The sequence below is a fragment of the Rutidosis leptorrhynchoides genome, chromosome 3 (assembly GCF_046630445.1).
Source record: "Rutidosis leptorrhynchoides isolate AG116_Rl617_1_P2 chromosome 3, CSIRO_AGI_Rlap_v1, whole genome shotgun sequence".
Classification (NCBI taxonomy): Eukaryota; Viridiplantae; Streptophyta; class Magnoliopsida; order Asterales; family Asteraceae; genus Rutidosis; species Rutidosis leptorrhynchoides.
Window position 1 is genome coordinate 553,733,726 of NC_092335.1, and position 16,303 is coordinate 553,750,028.

At 38.1% G+C, this 16,303-nt stretch overlaps 1 protein-coding gene across 1 annotated transcript; it reads left to right on the forward strand.

Annotated features, from left to right (window-relative positions):
- On the forward strand, positions 1-750 carry LOC139898550 (early light-induced protein 2, chloroplastic-like). Its single transcript, XM_071881301.1, has one exon. The coding sequence runs from the start codon at positions 88-90 to the stop codon at positions 640-642; it is 555 nt and encodes a 184-aa protein (XP_071737402.1). The 5' UTR covers positions 1-87; the 3' UTR covers positions 643-750.
- Positions 751-16,303: the final 15,553 nt, after the last annotated feature.

Consider the following 16,303-nt stretch of genomic DNA (forward strand, 5'->3'; position numbering starts at 1 on the left):
CGTATTCCTTCTCAAATCACCATAAACCACTGCAAACCACTACAAACCACCACTAAAACAACCGTACTTCAATCATCTTCCAGCACCATGGCAACTTCATCAATCTTCACAGCAACCCCACTCCCCCGTTTCACCACTCAATCATTTCTCAAAAAACCAACAGTTTTAACCGTTAAATGCATGTCCGTACCACAAGAAGACGCTTCATCCGACGCAACTAAACCATCATCAGCCATCCCGACGCCGTCACCGGTGTCTTCCACCCCACCTCCGCCGCAACTACCACGTGCGCCGAAGGTGAGTACTAAATTTTCCGACGTGTTGGCGTTCAGTGGGCCAGCCCCGGAACGGATCAACGGTAGGTTAGCCATGATAGGGTTTGTGTCGGCCTTGGCTGTGGAAATTGGTAGCGGTCAAGGTGTGTTGACTCAGATTTCAAACGGTGGGTTGACTGTGTTTGTGGGGACCAGCGTGGTGCTGACGTTAGCATCGTTGGTACCGTTGTTTAAAGGAGTGAGTGTACAGTCGAAATCGAGTGGGTTGATGACGTCAGATGCTGAGATGTGGAATGGACGGGCTGCTATGCTTGGTTTGGTAGCTTTGGCTTTTACTGAATTTGTTACTGGTAGTGCTCTTGTGTAAAAAACAGTATATTACGTAATTTGTTACTAAATCGGCAAAAGAAGATTAATTTTGGTAGTGCTCATGTAATGTAATGTCCAGATGAGATTATATACATACTGTTTTCTATGCTTTGATCAATATAATTATATAACTATTTTGTTTTTCCAAAAATTAAGGACACTACAAAAAAATCTTGATTTCCTATGGCTTATTTTTTGACATTTGATAGAACGTCGAGATGCTTATAACTTTTTGGCAGTGCAAAAAAGATGCTCACAACTGCTTGAGATATTTTGGCATGTAAAAGTGTCAAAAAGTTATGGACACTTTATACCGTCAACAGTTATTGAGGTTTTGACACTTATGATGAGAAAAACTACTTCAAATTTTTGACAGCTACAGTGTCAAGAAAAAGTTCAGAATGTAACAAACAAGAGGATAGCACCTGGCTTCGCGACGGAAAATGTTGCTAAATTCGATTGTCATAAAAGAAAAAGAAAGGAAAAAATATAAACAAAGAAAATAAATTAAAGTGAGTATAAATATTGAAGTTAAATAAATTTGCTCCGTGAAAATTTGATGGGGTCAACATAATGTCAACTTACATCTTTTAGTGTCATAATTTTATAGTCTTTGAAAACTTATAAACTTGCATTTGAACAGTATTTTTATAAACTTTGAGTACTTATAAATATTCTCTTGAAAATTGAATATTAGTACAATATATATATATATATATATATATATATATATATATATATATATATATATATATATATATATAAATGAAAAAGTTATTCTTAATTGTGGTTGAAAGTTATTTATGGATTGTTATATGTATAGGTTATATGTATAGATTATATATATTATTTACAATTATTATATATTATAAATAAATATATTCCATATATATTCCATATATATGAAATATATAAATCGTAGTGTTTAATATTATAAAACAAATTTAAAGTCCAAGCTCTGTTACTACTAATAATATTTGATACTCGTATATTTTTATTTATACTACCTAAAGATATATTCCATCAATTTTGATAACGTGCGCACATATAATTTAAACGTATATTAAGTTAAAGATTTTTAGATATTATTAATATTGCATTGCTTATAAATAGTTACATATTGTTTTTATATATAATAAAATTATAGCTAAATTAATTAAATAATTAAGTTAGTTATTTACTAATTAAAATTATTAATAAAAATCAATTTTTAAAATTTATCAATATTACGGGCTCTTAAACTTAAAGGTATAATAGTTTGAAAAAATTAAATAATTTTACATAATTATTTAATATATCTTGTCACACACGGGCTCTAAAACCTATTACAACAAAACTGCAAAGTAATTTTTAACTATTTTTTAACTGCCGTATAATGTACGGACTTCATACACTAACTATTTTATAAAGTGTTAGCAATTTAGTAATTTTATCAATTATTATTTAAAAATATTAGCTCTAAAAAATACTCCGTAGTTGTTTGATAAACTCAACTGATTTTGCACGGTTATTTACCCACCGTGCAACGCACGGGCTCTAAAACCTAGTATATATATATATATATAAGATCCATAAATGTGGCTTTAACGGCGGCGTGGTGGTGTGTGGTCTGTCAAAGTGAAATATAAGATCCATAAATGTGAGTATTTTTAGGGAAAATAAAATAGAGACATAGGGAAAATGCTCCGTCGATGATTAAAAAGGAAAAGGGGGCAAAATCAGAAAAGAAAGGAGATAGTGACGACGGCGGAAGCGGACGTGAGAACGACGACGGCGAAGTTGGCGGCGGTGGTTAGTTTGGCGTATTTTGCGGTGGTGGTGGTGGAAATGTGAATATGTTGGTGGTTAGGTGGAGAAGCTCCTAATATCATTGTAAGGCAAGAAAGGTGGTTTTAGAGGAAAGTGATAAATGGAAGAATTGGTCTGAAGCTTGGTTGAAGAGGTAGAGAAGAAGTATCTGGAAAGGTGGTCAACAAATATCTAGAGTGTTAAAAGACAAATATACCTTTTTTGAATAAAAAATTCTGTCTACAGTAACGTGAAATTCACTCAATTGTAATAACTAGATGGAGGTCAGGAGTAGCCCACTCAGTTGGGCCAGATAATCGGGATGAAAAACCATAAAAAAAGAAAAATAAAAAAATAAAAAAATCACTAAAAGACGAAATAGGTGATGTCATGATAACATCACCCGAGTACTATTGTGTTGGCTAATATACTTATTGTAAATAATAATAAAAGTGCCAAGAAATTAAACCAAAAAAAAAAAAACTAAGAATCTAAAAAAAATTATGCACTCTTGTACATAAGGCCCAAATAATAATCGCAGATCTCTTAAATGAAATTTAATTTGGGAACTTGTTCTCTCTCACTCCTTCGTCTCTATCAACCCCTAACTTTAACATTTAATTTTTCCAAATCATACACTGAAATATCTCAAATCAATCATAGATTAAACGGATTCGCATGTTAGTTAATTTCTTCAATTGCCTGATTTCACCAACAACCCTTATATTATACTTCCACCGGCGTAGTTAAAGATCGAACTACCGGCGATCGTATTGTTGCTGCTCACTGGCTTCAAGTTTGCACCGATCTCGAAAAACGATGTTGGTTTGATTGTTGTCCATCTCAGGCTTGTGTATATATATTTTATACTTTAGTTGGTGAAAGTTTTGGTATCGGTTGTTTTGATTTCGTACAATTTGTTTGATAAATTTTGATTTGAAGAATCTATTGCATGTTAGGTGAAAATGTTTCAATATGATTTAGTATTTATGAAACTTGGTGTATATTTTGTTTTATGTTGTCGTTTGCTTATAGTATTACCTATATTAATATGGTAGTAACTAAATTATCACCGACTTTATGGTTTGTGTAAACCAATCATCAGCTGCTCTTGACTCCTTAGTCAATTCTCTCAACTTTTTTTTTTCCCCTGATAAATTAGAAACTAATCGGAGTCTTACATTTTCATCTTTTTCATTCATAAGCTTCTTAACAAGCCCGAATAACCTGCTCATAGACCTTTCAACAATACTAGCATCGGGAGGTTTAACTATGGGTTTTTCTTTAACAACTCCTCCCTCACACTTAGGCTTTTTATTAGTCCCATTTTTATCATTATCAGTTTCACTAGTAAGCACATTCACATAATCAACGGGTGTGGGTGGTGGTTTAACACTAAACTTTGTTTGAAAACTCAAAGTTTTACCTCTATCCCTCAAAATTAATTTACCAGTTCTCCAGGCAGTTAATGCACCTGCAGTTGCTAAAAATGGTTTACCTAAAACAATGGGTACAACCTTATCCTCTAGCATATCAACAACTACAAAGTCAGCTGGGAACTCTAATTCACCTATCTTAACCACCAAGTTTTCAGCAATCCCTATGGGTTTACTAATCGAATGGTTAATCAATCTAACTCCAGTATTAGTCGACTTAAGTTCATTTAAACCCAAACGTGAATAAACAGATAAAGGCATAAGATTGATACTCGCACATGAATCAGTTAAACACCTAAAAAGTTCAGAGTCATCAATCCTACAGGGCATTATGAATGGTCCGGGATCACCTAACTTTGGTGGCATATCACTCTTCTTCAAAATAGCAACACATTCCGCTTCAAGAAACGCGGAGGATGCATGCTCACGCTCACCCCTTTTTTGCCATTAAATCTTTCAAAAATCTCCCATAATTTGGCATACCTGCAAGAACATCAACCAAAGGTACATGCAGACAAATATTATTATTATTATTATTAATCGACTTACAATCAGTGTCCTTTGATTGCTCGGATTGAATAGCTCTCGGATATGGAATGGGTGGCTTGTAAACTTTCAACGTAGGTGAATGTGTCACCTTTTCTTCCACTTCAACCTTCTCAACAATGAACTCGGGAGACTCGATAGTCTCCACACTCTTCACTTCTGACTCTTGATTACACGAACTAGAAGAACTCCCCGTCATCAAACTCATCAAATAATTACCATACGCGAGAGTTATATCACTAACTCGAATCCAACCGTCTTCACCATTAAGAGTATAAGTCGGGAAAAACTCATCAGAACCATAATCCTCAAAGCTAGAAATAACATTGACTTATGAACCTTGTTGAAGACTCATTTGTTGCTTTGTAGAATCACTGTCTTGTCTTAAAGCCGTTATGCTTTCACCAGTCTTCATTATTGATGGTCGTAAAGTGGTATATGAATTGTCGTATAAAATAATATGGAAAAATACCGATTAGAGATTGCTACACACTAACGGGCAGTGTACCCGATCGTGTAGTAGTATAGTGTAACATCCCGCCTTTTTTCGGTTACTTTCCGTTTAACTATTTTAAAGTCCGTTATATATTTATAACATCTTTCGTTAATACGCGTTTTAAATTATCTCGATTAGGTAATTCACGCACCCGATTCAAACTTGAGGGACTAAAATTGACACGGGGCAAACTAGTTGACTAGGTCAACTAGTCCACCCCAATCACCACCATTCAACCCTCTCCATCTCTCTCTCTTTCTCTCTAGCAAGAACACACACACAATTACCAAATTCATTCAATCATCATCTAAATTCGATCTAGGAGGCTTACAACAAAATAAATTACATATTCGTGATCCTCTCTTCATCCTCTTCATTTTGGTACCAACTTCATCTCGTTTGGGTAACATTTCTAAAACTCTAGATTTCTCTAAATTCGTGTTTTTGACTTGAAATGGTGTTAGTTAGTGTCTATGGCTCATTGTGATGTCGTGTATGTAATTTGTAGGCTCGATCTTGTTATTTGGTGTAACTAGAATGAACACTTGAAATGGGTTAGTTTAACCTTTGATTTTGAATGATAAAATGTGTTTAGATGTTAATGGTTGTGTGTTCAAAGTGTTAGTTACTTCATTAACTTCGTTTTGGTGTGTTGATTGACATGAAAACCTTACATTAACATGATTATTGGTTTTGAGATTTTGGTTAGGGTTTGATAAGCTTTATATGAACTTTTGATGTATCAAATGCTATGAAATCTTGTTGATAAGTGTTTTGTTGCAACGTGTGTTTGATTACCTTCGAAACAGCATATCATACATGTAAATTGGTTACCCGAATCATGAAATGCGTTTTTAGAACTTGAACCTTTGATTATGAACGTTTAATGCAGTTTTGGGTTGTTGTAGGTGTTAAATTACTTGTTGAAATGTGTTTAGTTGTCGTCCTCGTCAAATTACCATCCCAACGGTATAAAATACTTGACTTGATTGTTTGCGGATCATAAATTGTGTTTATTTGGTTTTTGGTTCGTGTACTTAGAAACTTACTGCATCAGACTGGAATACCAACCTGGACGCCGTCCAGATCCTTGGACGCCGTCCCATATTTCAAAGCTGGACGCCGTCCAGATATTTGGACGCCGTCCCAGCCTTCAAAGCTGGACGCCGTCCAGAAAATCTGGACGCCGTCCAAATACACTGGCAGGCCTCTGTCTTCGTTGGTCATTTTACGAAAAATGTTTGCTATGCTATGGACCTCCGATTCACATGTAACTTGTTCTAACATGCTCATATATGATTAAAAACCTCAGAAAAATAGTTCGGGACCCGACCCGAACGTGTTGACTTTTTCGTTGACTTTGACCCGACCAAGTTGACTTTTAATCAAACTTAACCAATTGTTTGTGCAATCGTTCTAACATGCTTTTATACTTGTACCTTGCATGAAACATGACAATTTGATTCACCTGCTATTATGATCGAGTCTTAACGAGCCATAGGACTAATTGAACATCTTTGACCAATCGTGACTATCGTTATTGATACAACCTATTTGTTTAGGTCAAGACTAGCATTGTTCTTTGCACACGTTTACTTGTTGAAGTACTTTACTACTCGTGCACTCAAGGTGAGATCATAGTCCCACTTTTACTCTTTTTGAACTTATATTTGGGATGAGAAAACATAAACATTTCTTTTACTAAGTGAACACAAGTACAGGAAAACAAACATTCTACATACGAGTTTAGAACGAAATCCTCAATTCGATTATCATTAGTTACACTTGCAGGGTGTAAGTGTAGGCGTGAACTTATGTTGTATGGCCATATGGGTTTGACAAACCCTCATCTCGGACGGTTCGCGACCGTCCACAGTTGAAATATATTTTCGAGAAACAGTGTTGTTCTAGCACTATGAATGGGGTATCAACGGACGGAATGTTAAGCCTTGATAATTGGGTGCTCGTGAATATTAACTTTTAGAATGTATTACTATTTTATCTTTGATGTAAATCTTGTGGTTCGACTTACTTTTACTCACTTACTTAAACCTATGATTTCACCAATGTTTTCGTTGACAGATTTCTATGTTTTTCTCAGGTCCCTGAACGTTTTGTGATACATGCTTCCGCTCATTATTTTGATACTTGCATTGGATGTCGAGTATATATGCATACATGGAGCGTCTTTTGGCTACTTTTAAATTGTGTCGCATAAGTTTCATTTGTACTTATAACTTTGTAACGTAACTTGTGGTGGAACTATTCTCGTAAACTTTGAACAATCTTTACATTTGAAATGAATGCGACATATCTTTTGGTCAAACGTTGTTTTAAAGACTTATGACCACGTAACGGGACCTAAGTAGACGGCGCCGTCAATGACGATTTTGTCGGGTCGCTACAGATGGTATCAGAGCGTTGGTTGTAGGGATTTAGAGTTCATTGGTGTCGACCCCGAGTCATAGGGTACATTGGTGAGTCTAGACTACAACCGGCATATAGACTTGAAGTAGGAATTACTTGACTACTTGTGCATTTATACTCGAACGCTTCTACTCATATTTACTCTTAGTTCATCTTAATCTCACGTTGTTTAATTTGATTGACAAGCCACCTTGACTATATGAAATGATGTCGAATGCACATATGAATCAGGGTAATATAATTTCCGGGATTATATTACGGTGACTCATATGAACGTTCCGACATTGTGGCATAAAGAATTTAAGGCGAGTCAAGGAAAATTTTCTCTTTATCTTTATTCTATATCACGGTTAGTATTATTTAGAATACTAACCAATGATATTCTTGTGTCTTGAAGGAACAATGGCTCCTCGTCGTGTACGCCGCAATGAAACTCCCGAACAAGCTCTCGAACGGATGATAGCTACCGCCGTAGATGCGGCCATGGCCGGTCACTCATCCAACAACAACAACAATAATAACAACAACCACAACAACAACAACAATGGAGCCGGTAACTCAAACGAAGGGTGCTCCTACAAATCCTTCATGGGGTACAAACCTCACACTTTTGATGGAACCAGGGGACCAGTCGTGCTCACCCGATGGTTTGAGCAAACGGAAGCCGTCTTTAGCATAAGCGGTTGTCGGGACCAAGACAAGGTCAAATACTCCAATCACACCTTCGCCGGTGTCGCTCTTACATGGTGGAATACTTATGTACAATCGGTGGGTACCGATGAAGCTCACGCCCTCTCTTGGGCCGACTTGAGGGAAAAGATGATTGTCGAATATTTCCCTCGTGAAGAAACCCGAAGGCTCGAACAAGAGCTAAGAACTTTAAAGGCGATCGGAAATGATCTCAAGGCTTATAATCAACGATTTTCCGAACTAGCCTTGATGTGCCCAAATCTTGTGAGCCCCGAAGCTTTAAGGGTTGAACTTTACATGGATGGTCTTCCAAAGAGTATCAAGCACGGAGTAATGTCATCCAAACCCACTAATCATCAAGAAGCTTTGAACATGGCCCGCAAATTGATAGAAACGGTTGACGAAATCGTAGTTCCGGCACCTAAGGCCGAGGATAAATCGGGCGGCAACAAAAGAAAGTGGGAACCCTCCCAATCAAACAACAACAACTTTGCTAAGAAGCCTTACACCTCCGACGACAAGAAGGGTTATGCCGGGAACCTACCTCTTTGCAACAAATGCAACAAACATCACTTTGGTGAATGTGGCAAGTTAATTTGCCACCGGTGCCAAGGAGTTGGTCATAAGGCCAATGAGTGTAAAAGTGTTGCCCCCATCGCTCGAAAGGGGCCCAATGCACCAAAAACGGGCACTTGTTATGAATGTGGCCAAACGGGCCATTATAGGAATGCATGCCCGAAGAGGAAAGATAACCCCAATACGCGCGGCCGAGCTTTCAACATCAACACCGAGGAAGCCCGAGATGATAATGAATTAGTCACGGGTACGTTTCTTCTCAACAACACTTATGTTACTTGTTTATTCGATTCGGGTGCCGATAAGAGTTTTGTATCCAAGACTTTGACTCATTCTTTTAATACTTCACCACGTCCACTAGATACCACTTATACTATTGAGGTGGCCAACGGAAAACTATTGAGTGCCGACACATATTACCGGGGGTGTACGTTAAACATTTTGGGTAATGAGTTTGAAATCGACTTGATACCCATGGAACTAGGTAGCTTCGATGTAATAATCGGTATGAATTGGCTAGCCAAAACGAAATCTCACATCCTTTGTGATCTTAACGCAATCCGAATCCCTATCGAGAATGGTGAACCTTTGATCGTCTATGGCGATAAGAGTTGCACCGGACTCAACCTCGTTTCGTGTATTAAAGTTAGAAAACTACTCCGTAAGGGTTGTTTTGCGATCCTTGCTCACGTTAAGAAAGTCGAGTCCGATGAGAAGCACATCGATGATGTGCCAATTGTTAGTGACTATTCCGATGTATTTCCCGATAAATTGCCGGGTCTTCCACCTCATCGACCGGTTGAATTCCAAATCGACCTTATTCCGGGAGCCGCACCCGTAGCACGTGCACCGTATAGACTTGCTCCATCCGAAATGCAAGAATTGCAAAGTCAAATCCAAGAACTACTTGACCGTGGTTTTATCCAACCTAGCCATTCACCATGGGGCGCTCCGATTTTGTTTGTTAAAAAGAAAGACGGATCCTTACAAATGTGCATTGATTATCGTGAACTAAATAAATTGACGGTTAAGAACCGATATCCTCTTCCTCGCATCGATGACCTCTTTGATCAACTACAAGGGTCTTGTGTATATTCGAAAATCGATCTCCGCTCGGGTTATCATCAATTAAGGGTTAAGGGGGAAGATGTCTCCAAAACCGCTTTCCGGACTCGTTATGGTAGTTATGAATTCCTTGTCATGCCATTTGGTCTCACTAACACATCGGCGGTGTTCATGGATCTTATGAACCGCGTGTGCAAACCGTATCTCGATAAATTCGTTATTGTGTTCATCGATGACATATTGATCTATTCTAAAAACGAAGAAGAGCACGAACAACATCTCCGACTTGTGCTTGAACTCTTGAGACAAGAATGACTTTATGCTAAATTCTCCAAGTGTGAATTTTGGTTAAAGGAAGTTCAATTTCTTGGTCATGTTGTAAGTGATCAAGGTATTAAAGTCGATCCCACAAAAATCGAAGCCATTAGTAAATGGGAGACTCCTACTACTCCTACTCACATTCGTCAATTCTTGGGTCTCGCCGGGTACTATCGTAGATTCATCGAAAACTTCTCTTTGGTTGCACGTCCTCTAACCGCATTAACCCACAAGGGAAAGAAATTCATTTGGGCGACCGAGCAAGAATCTGCGTTTCAAATCTTGAAGACAAAGCTAACCACCGCTCCTATCTTGTCACTTCCCGAAGGCAATGATGATTTTGTTGTATATTGCGATGCCTCGAAACATGGTTTTGGGTGTGTATTGATGCAACGGAAGAAAGTCATTGCTTACGCCTCTCGACAACTAAAAATTCATGAACGGAATTACACGACTCATGATCTCGAACTCGGAGCCGTTGTCTTTGCACTTAAAATGTGGAGACACTATCTTTATGGAACCAAGAGTACTATCTTTACCGACCACAAAAGTCTCCAACACATTTTCGATCAAAAGCAACTAAACATGAGACAACGAAGGTGGATTGAAACCTTAAACGATTACGATTGCGAGCTTCGTTACCATCCCGGGAAGGCAAACGTAGTAGCCGATGCCTTAAGTCGAAAAGAAAGAGCGGTGCCTCTTCGTGTCCGAGCTTTAAACATCACCATTCACACCAACCTCAATAGCCAAATTCGGGTAGCCCAAGATGAGGCTCTCAAGGACGAAAACATCTCTCTCGAACACTTGAACGTCCTCACCTCTCGATTCGAAGTTAAAGAAACCGGACTCCGATATTTCGCCGGAAGAATTTGGGTACCTAGTTATGGGGACTTGCGAAGCCTTATTTTGGACGAAGCCCATAAGTCAAGATATTCGATTCACCCCGGTGCCAATAAGATGTACCACGACCTCAAAGAACAATATTGGTGGCCGAACATTAAAAGGGACGTCGCTACTTATGTTGGAAAGTGCCTAACTTGCTCCAAAGTCAAAGCCGAACATCAAAGACCGTCCGGACTACTTCAACAACCCGAAATCCCGCAATGGAAATGGGAAAGAATAACGATGGATTTTATCACCAAACTACCAAAGACGGTTGGCGGTTATGATACTATTTGGGTCATTGTTGACCGACTCACCAAATCCGCGCACTTCCTAGCCATGAAGGAAACCGACAACATGGATAAACTCGCACAACTCTACATCAAAGAAATCGTAGCCCGACACGGTGTACCCTTATCGATTATCTCCGACCGAGATGGCCGTTTTGTTTCTAGATTTTGGCGTACTTTGCAAGAAGCATTGGGAACGCGTTTAGACATGAGCACCGCATATCATCCACAAACCGACGGACAAAGCGAACGCACAATTCAAACCTTGGAAGACATGCTACGAGCTTGCGTGGTTGATTTCGGAAAAGCTTGGGACAAGCACTTACCTCTCGCCGAGTTCTCTTACAATAATAGTTATTACGCGAGTATTAAAGCCGCACCTTTTGAAGCGCTATATGGCCGAAAATGTCGTTCACCTCTTTGTTGGGCCGAGGTAGGCGACGTGCAAATCACCGGACCCGAACTCATTCACGAAACCACCGAGAAAATCGTTCAAATCCGAGATAGGCTTAGGACGGCCCGAAGTCGTCAAAAGAGTTATACCGACAAACGACGCGATGACCTCGAATTTCAAGTCGGTGACCGAGTAATGTTAAAAGTCGCACCTTGGAAGGGTGTAATCCGTTTTGGGAAACGCGGGAAGCTAAATCCGCGGTATATTGGTCCTTTCGAAATCTTGGAGCGTGTTGGAACCGTTGCTTATCGTTTAGATCTTCCGCCTCAACTGAGTTCCGTTCATCCTACTTTCCATATATCTAACTTGAAAAAGTGTTTAGCTGAACCCGAACTCGTCATCCCTCTCGAGGAGCTTACTATCGATGACAAACTTCATTTTGTGGAGGAACCGGTTGAAATTGTGGACACCTCAGTCAAAACGTTAAAACAAAGCCGAATTCCAATTGTCAAGGTCCGTTGGAATGCCAAAAGGGGACCCGAGTTTACTTGGGAAAGACAAGATCAAATGCAAAGGAAGTATCCTCATCTATTCGTAAATTCGGAAACGCAAGATCTCGAGGAAGGAACAACGACTACTACGCCTACTTAAATTTCGGGACGAAATTTCTTTTAAGGAGTAGGTAATGTAACATCCCGCCTTTTTCCGGTTACTTTCCGTTTAACTATTTTAAAGTCCGTTATATATTTATAACATCTTTCGTTAATACGCGTTTTAAATTATCTCGATTAGGTAATTCACGCACCCGATTCAAACTTGAGGGACTAAAATTGACACGGGGCAAACTAGTTGACTAGGTCAACTAGTCCACCCCAATCACCACCATTCAACCCTCTCCATCTCTCTCTCTTTCTCTCTAGCAAGAACACACACACAATTACCAAATTCATTCAATCATCATCTAAATTCGATCTAGGAGGCTTACAACAAAATAAATTACATATTCGTGATCCTCTCTTCATCCTCTTCATTTTGCTACCAACTTCATCTCGTTTGGGTAACATTTCTAAAACTCTAGATTTCTCTAAATTCGTGTTTTTGACTTGAAATGGTGTTAGTTAGTGTCTATGGCTCATTGTGATGTCGTGTATGTAATTTGTAGGCTCGATCTTGTTATTTGGTGTAACTAGAATGAACACTTGAAATGGGTTAGTTTAACCTTTGATTTTGAATGATAAAATGTGTTTAGATGTTAATGGTTGTGTGTTCAAAGTGTTAGTTACTTCATTAACTTCGTTTTGGTGTGTTGATTGACATGAAAACCTTACATTAACATGATTATTGGTTTTGAGATTTTGGTTAGGGTTTGATAAGCTTTATATGAACTTTTGATGTATCAAATGCTATGAAATCTTGTTGATAAGTGTTTTGTTGCAACGTGTGTTTGATTACCTTCGAAACGGCATATCATACATGTAAATTGGTTAACCGAATCATGAAATGCGTTTTTAGAACTTGAACCTTTGATTATGAACGTTTAATGCGGTTTTGGGTTGTTGTAGGTGTTAAATTACTTGTTGAAATGTGTTTAGTTGTCTTCCTCGTCAAATTACCATCCCAACGGTGTAAAATACTTGACTTGATTGTTTGCGGATCATAAATTGTGTTTATTTGGTTTTTGGTTCGTGTACTTAGAAACTTACTGCATCAGACTGGAATACCAACCTGGACGCCGTCCATATCCTTGGACGCCGTCCCATATTTCAAAGCTGGACGCCGTTCAGATATTTGGACGCCGTCCCAGCCTTCAAAGCTGGACGCCGTCCAGAAAATCTGGACGCCGTCCATATACACTGGCAGGCCTCTGTCTTCGTTGGTCATTTTACGAAAAATGTTTGCTATGCTATGGACCTCCGATTCACATGTAACTTGTTCTAACATGCTCATATATGATTAAAAATCTCAGAAAAATAGTTCGGGACCCGACCCGAACGTGTTGACTTTTTCGTTGACTTTGACCCGACCAAGTTGACTTTTAATCAAACTTAACCAATTGTTTGTGCAATCGTTCTAACATAATTTTATACTTGTACCTTGCATGAAACATGACAATTTGATTCACCTGCTATTATGATCGAGTCTTAACGAGCCATAGGACTAATTGAACATCTTTGACCAATCGTGACTATCGTTATTGATACAACCTATTTGTTTAGGTCAAGACTAGCATTGTTCTTTGCACACGTTTACTTGTTGAAGTACTTTACTACTCATGCACTCAAGGTGAGATCATAGTCCCACTTTTACTCTTTTTGAACTTATATTTGGGATGAGAAAACATAAACATTTCTTTTACTAAGTGAACACAAGTACAGGAAAACAAACATTCTACATACGAGTTTAGAACGAAATCCTCAATTCGATTATCATTAGTTACACTTGCAGGGTGTAAGTGTAGGCGTGAACTTATGTTGTATGGCCATATGGGTTTGACAAACCCTCATCTCGGACGGTTCGCTACCGTCCACAGATGAAATATATTTTCAAGAAACAGTGTTGTTCTAGCACTATGAATGGGGTATCAATGGACGGAATGTTAAGCCTTGATAATTGGGTGCTCGTGGATATTAACTTTTAGAATGTATTACTATTTTATCTTTGATGTAAATCTTGTGGTTTGACTTACTTTTACTCACTTACTTACTTAAACCTATGATTTCACCAACGTTTTCGTTGACAGATTTCTATGTTTTTCTCAGGTCCCTGAACGTTTTGTGATACATGCTTCCGCTCATTATTTTGATACTTGCATTGGATGTCGAGTATATATGCATACATGGAGCGTCTTTTGGCTACTTTTAAATTGTGTCGCATAAGTTTCATTTGTACTTATAACTTTGTAACGTAACTTGTGGTGGAACTATTCTCGTAAACTTTGAACAATCTTTACATTTGAAATGAATGCAACATATCTTTTGGTCAAACGTTGTTTTAAAGACTTATGACCACGTAACGGGACCTAAGTAGACGGCGCCGTCAATGACGATTTTGTCGGGTCGCTACATATAGTAACTGGTTTAGTTCCGTGTATCGTTCCAAGGACAGTTGTATTAGTCAAACTAGAATTATAAACTATATTATGATTAACTAAGTAAATGAAGCTTAAAGGTACAAGTTTTATGTTTTGTGGCTTATTTAACGATTAGCCAAATCAGAGAAGAGTAAAAGTAAAAACAATATTTTTGGTCTTTTAAATTTATAAGTGTAAGGAAAGAAAGTAAGATAGTTTTGATATCAAAGAGATGAAATATGCTCATCTAGACTTTTTACCCTCGATGTGAATGTTTATTTAGGATTAAGATCGGATTGATTAGTTATGCACGAGAACTAATTGATCGGTTTACCAAGAGTAGTCTTGAATAAACACTCAAACGGGATTACACGACGCAAGTGATGTTCTTGTCATCTAAGACCTCCTATTTGTAATCAACTAATTCAACTAGTCTAAAGACTTGAAGAATGATCAAGTCAATGGTGTGTTGATCATGATCCACTCCTATGTCAACTAATGGTTTAGCTTAGTTCATTCCCTTGGTCTGGTTAAATGTTCAATTCACCCAACCCAAGTAAACAATTAAATGTGGTAATAAGATCCCTATAAACGTCACTAGATAAGGCAAATTACTAACACCTATTAGTTATATGGAATTGAGTAGTGAAAATATGTATAACAGATTCTAGGGAATTGATCGTTCACCTAGACAACTACACATATCAATTAAGCTATCTGAGAGTATCTACAAGAGTCGTTCTTACATTCCTATATAGATTAACCATTTGAACGCAACTTACCCCTTTTGGTAAAAGATGGGCAAACACTTGTCACTAGGTGTAAATCAATATACTAAATCAGCAAGATGGTGTTTCTTAGTTGAACAAGTATACTAACTAGTTGAATCGAAAAGATTAAACTTAACAAGAATGGTTCTTGTATTCAAACTTCAAACTATCGTGCATGGTAACTATCAATCAAAAGTAAACATTCAACATCTCGGTTATTTATCTAGATGAACATAAAAGGAACTAGCCAACAATCATGCTAGAAAACTTAAACATAACAGTAACAAAGATAGAATTCATTGTAAATACAAGATTGACCTTTTTAGAGTAATCTTGGATGAAGCCCTTGAATGATCCTTGAATCTTCAATGATTTTAGTGTTTAGATGCACTTTGATAAGCTCAAGAACTATTTTGAATGATATGTTTTCGTCTCTGAACAGAAAGAAAACTGGCACCCTTGGAATGAAGCTGGAAAGAGGTTTAAAAAGGCTGAAAAGTAGCTGGAAAGCACTGTGCGCGGCGCGCACATAAGGGGTGCGCGGAGCGCACTACTCACCTACCACACTTTTACTTTCCAGTTCACGATCGCACTTCAATTTGGATGTTTCAGGTACTTGTGCGCGGCGAAGTGCGCGGCGCGCTCTGTTGTGCGCGGCGCGCTCTGTTGAACTTGCGCGGGGCGCTCTCTGGTTTCCATTTTAATCAAATGTTTTGATCAAAGTCTTGAGTGCGCGGTGGTGTACGCGGATAGTGCGCGGCGCGTACTGTAGCTCTCATTTTTCTGTTTCTTCGTTTCTTGTTCTGGTTTTGATCTTTGAGTTATTTCATTCATTATCTTCAACATTTCTTCAAGTATTCAATGATTCTATGCTTAATTACAATACAACGGAATAATAATGGAAATAT